Raw genomic sequence first — 17,552 nt, 5'->3', positions numbered from 1 at the left:
GGGGGGTCGTGGAGCTGCTGGGGGCTTTGACAGTTGTTGCCAGTAAAGGTCTATCGTGACCTGAAACCTCTGAACAATGCAAGCATATCACATAAGCTTCTAGAGAAGGGGTGTGCAATTCAAATAGTATAATGAAATATGGCCCACAAATTAAACTTGTGCTTGTCATATATTGTACTAATTAAATATATATGTACAAATGTGTGTCCACTTTTCGAATAAATTCAATCAATTAAAGTTGGAACAATTTTCAAACTAAACTTAGTTCATATAAAAAGCCCTATCACTTATTTGCATAACAAATATTTTTATAAGCAATCTGAAGCTTGTTTTAAGGCATGAGCTGCAAACTAAAAAAATGAAACCCTATGGAGAGCTGGGGTGTATGGGCTGTTGTGTTTCTTACAGCATGTTCAAGTATCAAGCTTAATTTACCTACATTTGATTGATTTTGCTAACATAACTTAGTATATGAGGCAATATACCTCACCTCTATTTTCCCGTATGTGGCCCTCGGTGAAAAAAGTTTGGACACCCCTGTTCTAGAGTGTTTGCTCAGAATAATAATTTATAACTGCTTCCTTACTTTACTGAGGAACAAAACATCAAATATTATTTTGCAAGTGAACATTTATTTCATGAAGCAGTAATAATTCAGTTTTGGCCAAAGCGTTATTTTACACACTTGTGGTATGTCATAATTTACTTTTATAACTACAAATTATAAGACTGCTTACCAGACACCTCGACATAGTAATCACTGTAGATGTGGTTTTGAGTTCCTAGCACCATGCATCTGTAAAAGCCTCCGTCCACAAACCGAACATTAGATATTTTAAATTCTATCCAGCCGTCCTTTTCAGTTGTTGTTACTCTTCCTCTCAGTAAATCACAGGTAAACCCTGCACTGTCCAGTAGCTTGTAACATCCTCCTGGATAGAGTTTACAGCAGGACTTGTTGTAATTATTGTAAAATGAAGGGAAGGTGAGTCTCAGCAGAAATTGTTCAAACTCCTCGATCCTCTGCTGCCCTTTTAGATGAGGGATATCTGCAAAACAAAAAGTGTTTATTCATAAAGACACAAGAGAAATCATTAACAAATGTATCTGTTTAACAAAAAAATCATACCTAATAAAAGAAACAAGACAAAGGAAAACTTCATTTTCAGTGTGACACTCACTGAGGCTCAGCATTTTCTGACAGGTTGTCACTCTTTAAAGAGGATTTGAGGCCCCTCCTTGCTGAAGAAAGGAGGAAGTTGTCACTTCAACAGTCGGAGGACATAGACAGACGTGTTACTGTCTGTATTGAGTTTGAGGATAAACTATGTATTTTACATGCTATAATAAGATTTATTTTCAACTTTTTTTACATACTCTGTCTTTTTTTCTAAATAATTCGACATGCTATATTATGACACTTTTTGTGATATTTTCGACATACTTTGAGTTTTTTTCAGAAAATGTCGACATACAATACTATGATGTTTATTCGACAGTCTATACTATGACTTTTTTTCTGATGTTTTCAACATACTATTCTATGACTTTGTTCAGAACATTTCAGCATACTATTCTATGATGTTTATTCGACATAAAATACTACGACTCTTTTCCACATTTGACATTTCAATGTGCCATAATATACACATTTTTCTAAATGTTCAACATGCTATACTATAGCATTTTTAATCAACTGGCCTTTGCCTTCATTCATTTTGCAAATCATTTAAAAAATGTCCTGTCATTGCATTCTCCCCTGTACTTTTTTGTTGCTTGGATGTTAATTCAATATAACACCACAAATGAATATGGAGTAGCATAATATTAACTCATTTCTGACTGATCTTTGGTACTTGCTTTGCTTTTTTAGTGTGCATTGCATTATGATGTAATATTTCAAAGCTGACCGTGAAAAATCTAATTCATCTGTGTTGAACCTGGGCATTTATGGACATATGAAAGAGTGGACACTAGTATACACAAAGTGATTTATTTGGTGTCAGCTTTCAGCCTATTAAACACTTCATATTCACCAAATCGAAACATATCTTCCATCACGGAAAAGAAGAACAATGCAACAGATATGTACATATTTATACTTAGTAAACACAATGTTGAGGCATTCTAACAATTAACATCATTATAACAGATCAAAAATAAACACTCCCTTTTCATTTCAGTCCATTCAAAAATGATAATGTTTATACATGGATGCTCTGGATATTTTCTAAAACATGATATAAGCTGTTTCATTTCTTTTGATAACATTGTCTTGCAAATGGAGGCAGTTGAGGGACGTAAACACAAATGATTTGTATTAATTACAATATAGAACAACCTTGCTAAATCATCTTATAAATGCACAGCCCCTATGATTAGGTTAGAAGCAATGTGTGCAATAATTAGCATTTACAAAAATCTTATTAAACAGTGCAACTGCCCCCAAGCAGAGGATACTGTGGAGGAGATAAGCTTAGTTTACAGCCAGCTGAATGCATGAATTCGTTGAGGTCACTATACTTGTCAGTGCATAGTGGTTTGTAGGTTTGAAAAGCCGTCTATTCGTCTGTGAAAGTAATGACATCGTACTGGATGCCTTGCTGCTGGAGCTGCTCCAGCTGTTCGGGTGTAGCTTCAGTGTAGACCGTCTGCGTCATGGCTGCGTCTGCTACAGCTGCAACAACACACCGTCCATTTAGTTTCATTTGTTATGAGGGTGCTGGAATAACTATTAGTGTTTTTGTCATAAAGGTGAACACACTGGAACACTACGAAGCATTTTTAAATGATGACTGTTCTCAACTACTTTTGTAGGTTATAAAAAAACTATTTTGACAACAAATAAATGATGAGTTGAATAGAAATGGAAAATAATATCTCTGCAAACTTATTTTTACCTGATAGATTTGAATGTCAACAGCTGAATATACATTAAAAGTGGTATGCTTTGAAAGATGCTACATCCAAAATCAGTGGCATGGCCTTTGAATTTGGCAAATACACACAATTCAACAGGCAAGTGTAGGATGTAAAGCATGTGAAGTGTTATCTGTTCCCTAAGAGAGCCAACCTGTGACAGCAGAGTGGGTACCGGCCTCCATATCTTCAGGATTCACAATCTGTTCCCCCGAGCTCACGGGTATATACTGGATCTGACCGTCATGACTGACAGCAATCTGAACACACAAAAAACATGGAGCGATGAGTTTTGGTCAAAAACATAAACCTGTCAAAGATGAGAATTTTAAAGGTCCCCTATTATACTGTTTTTCATTAATATATAATAGGTCTCAGATATATACAAAACATGTCTCTGAAGTGTTTGGCTCCAAATACCAAACAGATCATGCATTGTAGCATCCCATAATCCCCTCTGTTTCAGCCCTGTTTCAAAAGTGCTGATTCTCTGTCTGTTACTTTAGATGAAAATAAGGTGCCACTCCCCACGCCCCTCTGAGAGATATTTTTTTGAATGCTCTAGGAGGAGATTCAGGTGATAAGGTGGGGGGGGGGGGGGTTACCTTGGTTGGTTATTGGCTAATGGTTACACAAGCCAAAAAATCGTTATGACATCATAAAGTGTCCAAACTCAGATCAGCTCATTTTCAGACAGGTTTTTATATAAATGGATCAGGACAAAAAGAGAGCGAATCTTTTTTTCCTGATACTTTCAGAATCTCTTTACACGTGTTTATGTATAAAAGACATGAACAAGTGGATTTTGCATAATAGGTGACCTTTAAGTTACTTGCTCCACTCTCTAACTGTAGACGGAAATATCTGCCTTACCTGTTGCTCCTGCAGAAAGGTTCCGTCGTGCTCATACTGAATGATCTGTCCATCTTGCATCTGAGGAGCAGAAGAACAAAACTTTTTTTTTTAAAAACACTTTTAAACACTCCATATATCCATCAGTTAAGGTGACTTCTTTCAGCCGTATACACTGACCTGTATGTGGTTGCCATCAGATACGACCACATACTCCTGAGGGATTAGGTGCGGCACTCCATCTTGTGAGATGATATACTGAACCTAAACCAGAAAACAGTTGGGATAAAACTACATGATATAACAAGGGCACTGTTTGTTAATATTTCAGATTTTCAATAATTGTCATTGAAGAAGCTATACAAGGCTCTTACCTCAGTCACCTGGTTCTCTCCTGTCATCAGGTGCTGCACTGTTTGTCCATCTATGGTGGTTATCTGCTGGATGTATGTCCCCTCCTCCTGAATAATATACATGTTTTAGTTGTATACATATTTTATGCGAATGAAACTATTTGTTAATCATATAACTTTATAAGCAGGGGTGACGTACGGGTATATATTACACATGACAATATTGTTGAATTAATCCAGCACTAATGAAGTTATTTCCAACTTCAGTTGTGTTTACAGACTCTCTTGTCTTGAATATCTTTTCATTCAAATATGACATTGTGACAGGCCTATTTTAAAGTATGTCCAGTATAGTGTGGCCGCTGTTACCTGGTCTGATAGTCCCTGTTCCTGCGCTACAATGATGTGATCATGTCCCAAAGCCTGCAACCGCTCTGGAGTGATCACTGTTTGATGAGCCTGTAGGGCTGTTAGACAGACGAAAAAACACACACACACAATAAGTTTGAGATTATTTTACACAAAATGTGGACTTTGTTTACCAGTTCGTAAAATAGCAACCAAAATGATTTATTAATCTCCGATTTATTTGGTTTTCCTTACATTGTAGTGTTGCCAGGGCCTCCTCATCACTGTTCACTATGATAGTTTGCTGAGATGAAGCGGTACGCGTCTTGCGAGCGAGATGATCCTGACTGTGGAGACGCTCCATATGAAACTTCAAATGGCCATTACGGTTAAACCTAGATATTGTGCAAAAAAGACATCATCATTAGTTGCTGTATTTCAGAAAACTGTAACATTATGCATACAGATATGTTGCATAAGAGTTCCTAATGCTAAGCAGATACAAGATTTGTGACAATTTAAATTAGTTAAGCACCGAACCTTTGTCCACAAAGGTGGCAGGAGAACGGTTTCTCATTGGTGTGTGTCATCATGTGTCGGCGCAGGTCTTTCTTGTTCTTGGAGGCAAAACTACAGCTTGGACACTTGTGAGGGCGTAGGTAGGAATGAAGCTCCATGTGAGTCTAAGAAATAGGATGTTAACCGCATTCAGAAAGAGTCAAGGTTGGAAAGGAAGTTCAAGACGGAAATGCTTTATAAAAAACGAGACACCTTCAGATACATAAATAAATCCTGTGTTTTTGATGAGATAAGTTGAGTACAGAGTTGTAGACGCACCTTGACCTCGAGCCAGGAGGTGGAGTTATAATCACAGTCAGGACACTTGAAGGTGTTGGGGTCTATGTGTGCCCTCTTGTGGTTCTCCATGTCAGAGCGTCCGTGGAACGACTCCATGCATATTCGGCAGGAAAACCTCTTTGTGCTCAAACCGGGAGAGCCCATGGCAGACGGAGAGGCTGGAGCTTCGCTGCACAGCTGTCAGAAGAAAATCCACACAGTCACAGAGGAGTGATACACAGTGTTATACTGATATGCACGTGCAATAAAACAATTGATCTGTTGCATTTACCTCCACCTGTTGCAGAACACCATCAGGTAGTGCAGATGTAAGGTAGTACTTTTCACCCTTCATGCTCTCTGATCCGGAGACTTCAGCCTGACAAGGACTGCCCTCCTCGTTACTGAAAACATAACATTTTAAAGGTGTTATCAAGTGTTGAGAGATCACAAGGGTCATCAATAAGATACATTAAGATAAAATAAACCGTGTGTATGAGGCTCACTGGCATGTAATATAGGGGATTACTTTAGTCATTGTTATTGTTTGTTTGTGTTTTTTCAACAACAAAAAAATCTCTTTGTATATACAATCAGTACAAACCACTGTCTAATTTGTATGGATATATTTTGCTTTCCATTTCTAATTGACAAACACTGGTTATGCATTGTCGAAACGCAATAAAAAGATTTTTAAAAAGAAGTAAACCTAATTATCATTAAGGTAGTTGTGTGACTGTGTCTTCCAGGCTCCCCATATAGGTCCTAACTAATGACAGGAAATCATGCAGTGAGTTCTGTTACCTGTATCCAGGGCTGTGGATCTCTTCGGCCGCCTGTTCCACCACACTGAAGTCCCCCCCGCTCTCGTAGGCTTCGATGGCGATCTGGGCGAGCTCTCCTGTCTCAGAGGTGGCCGTCTCGTAGGCCTCTTGTAGCACCGTCTCACCGTTCTCCGAAACGTGGAAGGTCACAACCTTTTGTGCCTGTCCCGGAGCTGAGGTCACTGCACTCCACGTGCCCTTTTCCAAAGGTTTGCCTTCTGACTTCAGCACTGCCACCTGAGGAGCATAACCAGTCAAGAAAACTTTCCACATAAATATTGCCTGCTTATGTAAAGTGAATTCTTTACAAGTTATAGAACCAACCTGTAAGGCGTTGCTCACCAGTTCCCGGGCATTGCTCATATTCAGCAGCAGGTCAAGGGCATTCTGGGCGGATTGATCACTGGATTCAGCTGAAGACCACATAGAGAAAGGGTCAGCATTTGTCCTCAAGGTGGTTACATTGCCCAGAAAAACTCAAAAGAATCCTCTTGAATGACAAGAGGCCTGACCTTGTTCATAGATGATGGTGGTGTTGCCCATAGCGTCCTGGGACACAGAGGCATTTTCCAAACCCTGCATGGCTTGTAGTGTGGCAGAATCCACAGCAACCTTTAAACAGGGATTAAAAAAACTGTTATAATCTCCAAATGCCATTAACTATAACTATAATAACACATGCTAAAAATGTATATAAAACAGACTCACAATAGTGTTCTGCAAATCCTGTGTGTCGTCATGCTGTTGTAGTTTGAGCTCCTCTATCTGCTGCAGGGTGAAGAAGGGTCTGCGTCGCCTCCTGACCGGCTCCTCAGGGTGGGCCACAGACCAATCGTCAAACGTCTCAGGGTGGCGACACTGCACATGTAGACGCAAGTTCTTCCTGTGCTTTGTCATGAAGTGGCACAGATGACAGGAGAAAGGCTTCTCTCCTGTAGATGACACAAATAAATAACACAGTGTTAAGAAGTATAGTGTATTATTGCATATAATAGGTAAACATACATTTTTTTTTAAGCTTAAAGGTCCCCTATTATACTGTTTTTCGTCAATATATTATAGGTCTCAGATATATACAAAACATGTCTCTGAAGTGTTTGGCTCCAAATACCAAACGGATCATGAATTGTAGCATCCCATAATCCCCTCTGTTTCAGCCCTGTTTCAAAAGTGCTGATTCTCTGTCTGTCACTTTAGATGAAAATAAGGTGCCACTATCTGCAAGATATTTTTTTGAATGCTCGAGGAGGATATTCAGGTGATAAGGTGGGCGGGTGTTACCTTGGTTGGTTATTGGCCAAAAAATCGTTATGTCATCATAAAGTGGCCAAAATCTGATCAGCTAATTTTCAGACAGGTTTTCAAATAAATGGATCAGGACAAAAAGAGAGAGAATCTTTTTTCCTAAACTTTCAGAATCTCTTTACACAGAGGGGACACATGTTTATGTATAAAATATATGAAATAGTGGATTTTGCATAATAGGTGACCTTTAAATACATGTTCTGTCACACTGACCTGTGTGTTTGATGGCCAGATGGGAGACCAGGAACTCCTCTTTAGAAGTGGAGTATTTACAGTAGTCACACTTAAAGGGCCGGTCGTTGGTGTGGGACAGCTGATGGTTGAGCAGCAGCTTCTTGTTGTCACAGGTGTAATCGCAATATTCACACTTGAACCTGGCATACGCACATCGATAAAAAGGTCATTGTGATATCATCCTTTCTATAATCAAACAACAAATGAATCATGTTGACTCGTTAAGGCGTATTCAATTTGAACAGATTGAAACATGACATAACAAAAGAGATGGAGAAAATACTGACTTGCTGTCTCCTAGACTCTGGATGTGGGTCAGTAGGTGCATTTTGAATGTGTAACGTTTCTTGAAGGATTTTCCACACTGTAAAGACAGAACAGCATCTTTAACAGGAGATTTGGAGTAGATAAATAAAGTCCATTAAATTGTTAGTGCATTCACCTTACTGTAAAGATTAACAAAGTTATGCACAAAACAATTCTCCTATTGAACAGGTAACTCATGTAATCAGAGAAGGATGTGCGGTAAAACAAGCTTCTTACAGAAGTACCAATCATATCTCAAAATCATTATTAATTGACCATTTGAAGAATAATTTGATCTTATATCCTGAATTGTTGCAGTGTCCAGCCATTTGTACAGCAGAATGTAAGTGCAACAATGCACAATAGAGAATGAATGGAAAACCATGATAAGTGTTGTCATTTAGAACAGGTGATAACATCTCTCCTGTAGCTGTCTCTTCTCAATCCGAGTTAAACATCTCTTAGAGTTGTTTGGCAACCAATGAAATACAACCATATTGAAGTTTTAACAAAGAAATTGAAATTCACTCTTGGCTTCCTTTTCAGACTTAAATGTTGTTTTTCAATTTCATCCCGTAAAAGGTTGGTCTCTAGATTTGCCTGTCCCACTGTTTTGGCCAAACTTGACCCACTTTACCAAGCTGCACTGCGATATATATCAAATGCACCCTATAGGACTCATCATTGCACACTGTATAGCCTAACTGGATGGTCCTCACTTACTATGCGTAGGATGCAGCACTGGTTTTTATTAATGTATAAAGCCATTTTAGGTAAGCTTCCACTGTACATATGTGCCAGATTTGCTCCAGTTTGCGACTCTTACAACATCAGATCCAGTGCCTGGATACGGTTCCAGGTTCCTACTGTGCGGACTGAGGCTGGAAAAAGGAGTCTTTCTTATCATGGTCCTTGGTCTTGGAATGACCTTCAATCAAGCCTAAAACTGATGGCACTTGTCTCTATAGCATGTTTTAAATTGAAGTTGTCTGAAGTCCTCACCACCAGCTGCTCTTACAGTAACAAGTAGTGTACTTTTTTTACTGTCCTAATGTGCACAATGTAGTGACTGCTTTTTCGTCTTTTGTTTTCTTAGTTATGTTCTCTGTATTTTATATGTTTGTGTTATGTGTAACGTTGCTGCCTTCTTGGCCAGGTCAGCATTGAAAATGAGATTTTATCTCAATGTTTTTATCTGGTTAAATAAAGGTTAAATAAAAAAATTAAAAAAGAATAAAAAAAAATATTCCTTGCCATTAATTGATTTTCATTTATTTTAAAGAAACGTTCTTAAGTGTTCTTAAATTGTAAAATCTATATATCTTACCTTATCACACATGTGTGGTTTCTCTGAGCTGTGGGTCTTCATGTGCTGGGTCAGTCTCTTTTGCATGGGGTAAACCCTGTGACACACAGGGCAGAGGAACTCTGACACTTTTGGTACCTGCAACAACAAGAAAATAAATCACAAAATTATTACATGCATGCCCACAACCAATAAACAATTCTTCAAATATAGAAAACCTGAAATGTCTCACCAACTCTGTCTTTTTCTTTCTGTAGGATGAAAACAGAGAAAAGTATTACAATCATTTACAAATATATTTCAGGGAACTTGTGTGCTGTATATTATCTTAGTTACTTACTTGTCTTTGTTGTGGACTGTTGAGTGGCGCGTGACATCTTTCTTGTAGACACTTGAGTAATCACACTCGTCACACTTGAACGGCTTGATGCCCTCATGATTGAACATGTGTTCCTGCAAAACAGCCCACAAGACTTATAAGGAAACGTTCAAACCTGCACGAAAACTGAGGTTTACCAGAATGTTGTGTCATTGCAACTGACCTTAAGTGAAGACCAGCGCTTGCAGCGATAGTTGCACTGCAGGCACTTGAAGAGCTCCGGGTCATTGCCTTCATGAGAGTCCACGTGGAAGCGCAAATCCTCTTGAGTGAGGAAGCGTGAGCCACAAATCCAGCAGTTATGAGGTCTGAGGAGCGGTTTCAAGGATTTATAGTACCGACTGGAAGATAATGAAGGAAAGAAACAATGAGCTTGTTGTCATATTATGTATTACAATGTGCAACACAGCTTTATTTAAAAGTTTGATACTTACTTTCGGTTGATATACTTCTTATACTTCTTGCGAAGAAAACGCTTGGAGGGTCGACCACGTTTCCTCTGAAACAATTCTTCTGGCTGTGTGTTGGATGAAGGGTCTTTGTTCTCAGAGTCTGATTGGCTAATTGCTGCCTCAGCTGTGTCTCCATCGGTCACCATAGCATGACTGTTGTTGAGTCCGGACGAACTTGCCTCTTCAGGCGCACTACCATCCACACTCACCCTCGGCTTCTTAGCAACACTTTCTGCTTCTGTAACAACCAATACAAAAGAGGAATGAAGAATGTGTATGCTCTGCGCTGCAGTTAGAGGCTGTTTCTTGCTTTACTTTGTAAACCTGAAGACAAACCTTTGTTGCTGTAGCCTTCTTCTATAAGGCTGTACTTCCTTGGACGGCCAACTTTACGCCGAGGACGACCATGAGAGGAGGAAGAGATTGGAGGAGTGGACTTCTTCAAAATGGCAGGTGGTCTTCCTTTGCTGTCCTCGTCTGCAGGGGTGTAATCACTATCCTCTGACAAAAAGAAGAGAGAGGGATATGCACATTTAAATGTTATCCTTTTGACTGATTCTAAGTCTGAAAAGTCTGCATGTTTGTCTGCTTTGGGGGTTAAATGATACTCCTTCTCACTGACCTTCAGCATCATCAATAGCGCCCGAATCCACAATATCATCCTCCTCTTCTTCTGCTTGTTTGGGCTGAGCAGCCTCAGCTTTTGCTGCCTTCCTCTCTTCAGCTTCCACCCTCTCTGCCTGACGACGGGCAAACGTCTCACTTTTAGGAGGCCTCCCACGTTTACGCTTTTTTGGCATTTCCCCTGGAAAACACACATTATAACAAACTTTTGTATTATTATCTGGGAACAGAGAAAACTTAAACAATCAAAAGTGATATGTCATTGAGATAAATATTGAACAACACTTCCTTACCTACAGGTTTGAAGTGTTTGTCTCTCATGTGGTTGATGAGTGTGTCTTTGGAGACACTCTTGTACGGACACATCTTACACTTGAACTGCTGAACAATCACTACTTCCATCATCTCCTCCAACTCAGCCAGGTTAGGTGCTCTGTGTCCTGAGACTTCTGGCACTGTAGATGTCTCCATCTCCCTGGCCGGCCCTGCTTCCTCCTGAGGCCCCTGGGAGCCTTGGGGCTCCTCTTGGCTAGGTGAGCACTGTTGGGCTGACTCAGGCTCTGTATTAGAGGTGTAAGTCCCACTGCTGCTGATGTACATCCCAGACTGGCTCTCGCTGCACTCCAATGACTCAGGAAGCCCCACTGAGCCTGCTGTGTCTGCCAGAGGGTGGTCCGAAGAGGAGCTGTCATCCTCATAGATGGAGGCCTCTGGGCCGTTGCTGCTTGCCATGTAACAGGAGTGCTGGGGCTGCTGTTGAGAGTGCTGCGGCTGGTCTGGATCCTGGTTATTCTCGTCATCTTCATCATCGTCCCTTGCTTGATACTGAGAGCATTCCGGTTGCTCAGAGTCTGCAGCTGCGACACACTCCCCTACATACTGGGCCACATATTGTCTTAATGTCTGAGTCCGGTGGTCTGCACTACTGTCAATGTAACTGCGTGAATGATGCGGTCGCGCCCCATCGTCCACCGAACACTCCATGTACCCAGCACTGCAGTCTACAACATAGTGACCCCGGCTGGTTGGGTTCGAGTCCGCCCCACTGCACTCCACATATCCAGGCAGATCCTGGTCACTGTTATCCCCGCTGTAGTCAGGGAAACCAGACTGGGAGCGGGTCTGGTCGGGCTCCTCGCCTGAACACTCCACATAGGAAGATGAAGACTCCCCCGTCTGGTCTGGACCGTCTGCACTGCAGTCCATGTACTGGGAAGGGTGGGAGTGCTGGGGCTGGTCGGGCTGACTGCTGCTGTCCTCTGGGTACCCCGAGGGGCCCGGCTGATCAGGGTCATGGTGGCGCCGCAGTTCTCCCTGGTCCAGACAGGTGGAGGTGGGTCCTTCAGCAAGAGCTTCTATGGCTATACGATCAGAGAGGAACGAAGATGACATTTGGGCTACCATAGGAGCTCCTATTGTGAACATATGCATGGATTGTACACACTTTAAAAAAGGATACTCATATCGTGGGTCATTAATTTAAAGGTATACTTCATCCACAGAGTTACAATTTGTATATCTGTGTTTGATCTCAATGACCCTGCTAAGGCTTTAAGCCCTGAACCTTAAAGGTCCCATGTCATGCTTTTCCGGTTATTACCCATCCCCATGTGTGTTATGTAGCTTTCTATGCATGTAAACGGTCTGCAAAGTCACAAACCCTCAAAGTACACCCTGTAGCGAGTTAAACTCTAACACAGAAAAGACTTGTCTATGCTGCCCCAGAACGCCTCGTTGGAGATTTTTCCCATTTTTTTCTTCCCGAGTACAGTGACGTGACCATACCCAGGTCCAAATGGACCAATCTGTGGAGCTCCTCACACACACACACTCACTCAGCCTTATCTTTTCTCAGCTGCGGCTCCGCATTTCTCAGCCTGAGACAGCGATACACCGCGAAACTCAGGCTGAGTTCAGGTGAGTTTCTCGGTGTCTCGGTGTCTCGCAGACCCCACGCAGCAACCAGGAAATGACCCCAGTAATCCAGCTCACACTGTCCGCTCCTCGATCCTCAAAGGGCAGAGCAGCGAGCCCCGCAACGTCCCGCCAACACGGCACCCAGACCCCAGGCAGCATTCTCATCTGTTTGTCATTACTGGTGTCATTTTCTGGTTGCTAACGCCATTGCAACACATAATCACTGATGTTCCGCTGTAACGGTGGTGGACTCATCAGAACAGAGTGGGCGAGCTGACCAATCAGAGCACACTGGGCTCATAGGGAGGGGGGGGCAGGAGCTCCAACAAACCGTTTAGGACAGAGAGTGAATACACATACTATAGTATACAGAGATGCTGTATGAGAAACCAATGTGATTTTGGAAAATTGAACAATGTAAATCTATTTTAGTAGACCTCAACAATGGAATTATGATCAGTAGAAATGGCCATGTCATGGGACCTTTAAGGGACTTCACGGGTCACCTGATACATGTTTCAGTGTGCGAGACACGTAAAGGCTTGAAATGGGATGAATACAAAAGGGAGGGAAGTTTGCAGCAACATATTACACTACCTTGAGGACACAAATCATAAAAAATATATATATGTTTTTACCCAATACTTAAATGCTCTTGCCTTGCAGGAGATATTTGCCAACATAAACATACATGTTTTTTTAAACAGCACCTTTAGAGAAATTGTTGATGTTCACTGTTGAGGAAAAACATTTTGAGTGTGAAGTATTCCTTTAAGGGGATTTTAAAATAAATAGTCACGTGTTAGAGGACAATTATACATTTTGGTTAATAAAAAGGTGGTATAGAAAGATAGAAATCTGCAATCTGCTCTAAAGGTTGATGATGACTGAAAAACATCCCATCAGAGTATTCAGGGTATTTTTATATGTAAAGATGGTGCTAATTGTTTCATGAACTTTAAAAGTGTTTTTAATGGGCTGATGAGTAAGCAGTAACAACATCACACATACCGTCATCTGGTCCTTGTAATATCAAATATCGGGTTGTTTCTGCACCTCCAGCTTCTGCACTGGTCACAGCTATGCAACCTGACAGAAGAACAGAAAACAGCATCAGATATCTGCTACATTATTATACTGAATACAACCTTAAAGCTGCTCAGGCAATGGTAAATCAGAAAGCAGGAGTGTCAGAGGAAATACCATTCATGATGTCAGGGCCGATGGTGGACTCTATGATCTTGTCAATGGCAGACCCGAGATCTGACGAGGTAGAAGCAGTGGAGTCAGAAACCATCATGGATCCTTCAGATGTAGCACTGGAGTGGACCAGCACTTGGGCTGAATCAGACACCATCACCGACTGAGTCACTGTGGAGACGCTGGACACGCTGGTGGACTGAGCCACTGAGGAGGAGTCTGGGAGATGGACTGATGAAACTCTGGCGTCTGTACTGGAGCTGGTTTCTGGGGCGAACACCTTGACAAGGAGGGAAAAAACGTGATCCCAATGTAAAGACATTTATAACACAAAGCCTAACTGGTATCTGGTTTTGTTGGACTGTGGGTTTCTCCCACACATAATCATATTTTAATTAAAAAGCTTACCATAAGTCCCTCTGAGCTCTGTCCAACATGGCAGTCGGACTCAGGGGCCTGTGCATGAGAGGCAGCAGCATCACTGCTGTCTGCAGACATGGCCTCTGATGACTCCACTCCCATGCCGCTTTCAGACGGCTCCTCCATCCCCGAAGGACCCGCATCGCTGCTGCTCTCCACCTCATTCTCCTCTGAATCCATGACTTCAAAAATAAAACATAAACTCAATATCAACTTTTAAGTTTATGTAGCCTTTAATGCCTTGGGCTTCGTTGCTACTTCACTGTGTTAATAAATTATGACATAACATAACTCCTGATTTGTTTCATGATTCATCTTTATAGGAAAGCTCTTATGGAATACATTTTTATTTTAGACGGAGAACAGGCAAACAACTTCAAGTGAAACGGAGTTTTTGAGGTATGGTTTTGCAGTCACTTTGAATGTAGGGTTTACATTTAGTGTATCCTTATGAAGACTTTTATATTGAATGTGAAACCAATGATGGGTTTGTAGGAATTCAAATTGATTGATTGATTGATTGATTGATTGATTGATACATTTATTTCAAACACGTAAAATAAATCATTACAAAACAAAACAAATGTTGCAGTGCAGTCATGTAAGAGAAATCAAAACAAAAAAATGACATTTACAACAACAGCATTAGCAACATAAACAGTGCCACATCTAGTGTTCGAAAAGGAGTGAGAAGAAGTATAATTTATTTAATCTCCTACCCCCTTGGCCCTAAATGATTTATTTATAATCTATAATCTGCAATAATTATCATTATTATTCATTATTATTGTTATTATTATTATTAATCTGCTTTACCTGTTGATTGACATATATACATATACACATATACATACACTGATATACATATATGCACACATACATATACACACATATACATAGTCAAACACCTTCCCCATCCCTGTACCTCGAGAAAATAATTTCTCTGTATTTCCTCTTGAACTGGTTAATGTCTGGACATCGCTTTAGCTCCACATTCACACTGTTCCATAGTCTCACTCCACAGGCTGAGATACAAAAAGTTATTCTGGTTGTACGGACCCTATGAATTTCGAATTGAAATTGTCTCCTTGAACTATATCCCCCCACTCGTTGAGTGAATACTTTTTGGATGTTTCCTGGTAAAACGTTATGATTTGCCTTAAACATGATTTGTGCCGTTTGGAATTCTACCAGGTCTGTGAATTTTAACAATTTTGACTGCAGGAATAATTCGTTAGTGTGATCAAGATATTTGGCATTGTGAATGATTCGTACTGTATGGCTTTTTTTTGTAGAATAGATACTGCATGTATAGAACTTTTGAAGTTATTGCCCCAGATTTCAGCACAGTAATTCAGATATGGTAAGACTAGTGAACAGTAGAGAATGCGAAGTGATTTCTGATCTAGAACTTGTTTTACTTTGTTTAGTATGGAAATGCTTCTTTACAGCTTTGATTGTACATGTTTTATGTGTAATTTCCAACTCATCTATTATTACCCCAAGAAATTTAATTTCATGGACTCTTTCAATTTCAACCCCATCTATTTTTATTTGCATTTGTGTTTTTGTTCTATGTTTACTCTTATGGAATGCATTTTTATTTTAGACGGAGAACATTTATTTTATTTCATACTCTCTAAACTGCTAACTAAAGAAAAACACAAAAGTGTCTTTCTATTTCTGTTTCTTATAGCTGTCATTGAGTCTTTCAGATAGGCAAACAACTTCAAATGAACCAGAGTTTTTGAGGTATGGTTTTGCAGTCACTTTGAATGTAGGGTTTACATTTAGTGTATCCTTATGAATACTTTTATATTGAATGTGAAACCAATGATGGGTTTGTAGGAATTTAAATGACTTTGTACCAAACGGAATGCAGAGGGAAACAGTTTTAAAATAGCTAACTGGGCATGTTTTCTATCCAGGGGGTGTACATAACAAACATTTGTGTATTAAGAACACTTGAACATAAGTGTACGGACACTTGTAATTTTTCTCAAACTATATTTTCACTACATCTAATGGCTTAGTGGTGATGGTGGGATACAATGCGAAATGTATAGAAAGTGTTAGGCTAACACAGGTGTTGTACTACTGATACTTTTATGAATATTATTTTCTAAAATAAGGCTTATTGAGTTGTTTTATTACTTTGTGAATAGTGTAACAAACTGTTTCACCTAGGCTAATGCTTACACGTCTGTCAACATTATGGCTATATCAAGTGTTTTCACTCTCTGTGGAGTGATTAAAGGTCTCTCTTTTGAGTGTGTACAGTTCAAATGTGGTCTGGTCTGTTGTGACTTGTTCGGTGACATCAGCTGACAAGTTATTTAGAATCCTAACGCCAACAGGACTGAACGTTTGTTAGCTCACGATTAACAAGAGCAGCTAGCATTAGCCTTTAGCATCGTTGTCAGCTCGTTTTCTTGCTCGATGAAGCTGTAAAACAGATATCATTGTCACCCAATGAGAGTGTGAGTCTTTTAATATAATAACGCTGTTGATTGCAGATTATGTCACTCGTCTAAACAAGTCTGCGTAACCGGTGTCACCCTAAATGAGTGTAACAGCGTCGTAAAGAGCGTGTGTTAGCCATTTTAATCGGGCCCAGCTGCCCTTCACCCTGCCTGCTCCGTGTCGCCATTTTCCAGCAGGCAGCCCCGTTTTACACTCAGGCATCTGAAGGCTGTACTGGGGACCTCGAGGGCCTCAGCCGCGGCAGACCGCCCTAATACTCTCCCTGAAGAAAATGAAAATATTTTCCTCCTCCGGCTCCAGAATCATCACGCTTTATCCTTACCGTTTATGTTCGAGTAGAAGGGTATCCTTTAGTGTAGATGCGCTTACTAGGACAGAAAATAGTAACCGATAATTGTTGCTTCATTCTAGTCGGGCGCCATGAGACTCTCCTAGCTTCCTGTCCGTGCAACCGGATCTTATTTATTATTTTTGTTGAAAATGATCTTGTTGTTTGACGAAAGGTTAATTTATTTGTCTGTTTTAAAAAACAGGTGTATTGATTGATTGATTATTTTATGTCTGAAATATTTGGTAGATGTGATGTTTATATTCCCTTAGTGGACTATTGTTTTTTGAGGAAGGACAATTGCGCATATGGATGCGGAGTAATATGCAAACACGTAGGGCCGCTGTTAAGCTACAAACTGATGGACCTAAGATGTTTAATATTCCCTCTGGATGTACCATTACAAAATGAAAACATAAAGTTCTGCTGACTGTCATTTTATTCCTTTTACTCTGGAGAGTCCT

General features: G+C 40.4%; 1 protein-coding gene across 2 annotated transcripts; it reads right to left on the bottom strand.

Moving 5' to 3' along the window:
* Positions 1-1,977: 1,977 nt before the first annotated feature.
* On the bottom strand, positions 1,978-17,496 carry LOC117494412 (zinc finger protein 335-like). 2 transcript variants are annotated; one of them, XM_034145322.1, is made up of 28 exons: positions 17,083-17,496; positions 14,265-14,458; positions 13,860-14,136; positions 13,668-13,745; positions 11,033-12,100; positions 10,738-10,920; positions 10,452-10,616; positions 10,098-10,353; positions 9,827-10,004; positions 9,625-9,737; positions 9,517-9,535; positions 9,306-9,422; positions 7,960-8,036; positions 7,652-7,812; positions 6,842-7,065; positions 6,646-6,745; positions 6,476-6,546; positions 6,114-6,370; positions 5,602-5,713; positions 5,310-5,507; positions 5,013-5,155; positions 4,728-4,867; positions 4,494-4,591; positions 4,146-4,232; positions 3,952-4,035; positions 3,793-3,852; positions 3,074-3,179; positions 1,978-2,677 (listed from the first exon to the last, which is right to left on the bottom strand). In XM_034145322.1, the coding sequence occupies exons 2-28, from the start codon at positions 14,454-14,456 to the stop codon at positions 2,562-2,564; spliced, it is 4,680 nt and encodes a 1,559-aa protein (XP_034001213.1). In that variant the 5' UTR covers positions 14,457-14,458; positions 17,083-17,496; the 3' UTR covers positions 1,978-2,561. The 2 variants fall into 2 exon arrangements, with proteins under 2 accessions (XP_034001213.1, XP_034001212.1); XM_034145321.1 differs by having other exon boundaries at positions 6,458-6,546; positions 17,083-17,494.
* Between the last annotated feature and the right edge of the window lie 56 nt (positions 17,497-17,552).

The sequence above is a fragment of the Trematomus bernacchii genome, unplaced genomic scaffold, assembly GCF_902827165.1.
Source record: "Trematomus bernacchii unplaced genomic scaffold, fTreBer1.1, whole genome shotgun sequence".
Classification (NCBI taxonomy): Eukaryota; Metazoa; Chordata; class Actinopteri; order Perciformes; family Nototheniidae; genus Trematomus; species Trematomus bernacchii.
The sequence above is the reverse complement of the archived record's forward strand: the minus strand, read 5'-3'. Positions and strand labels throughout refer to the sequence as shown.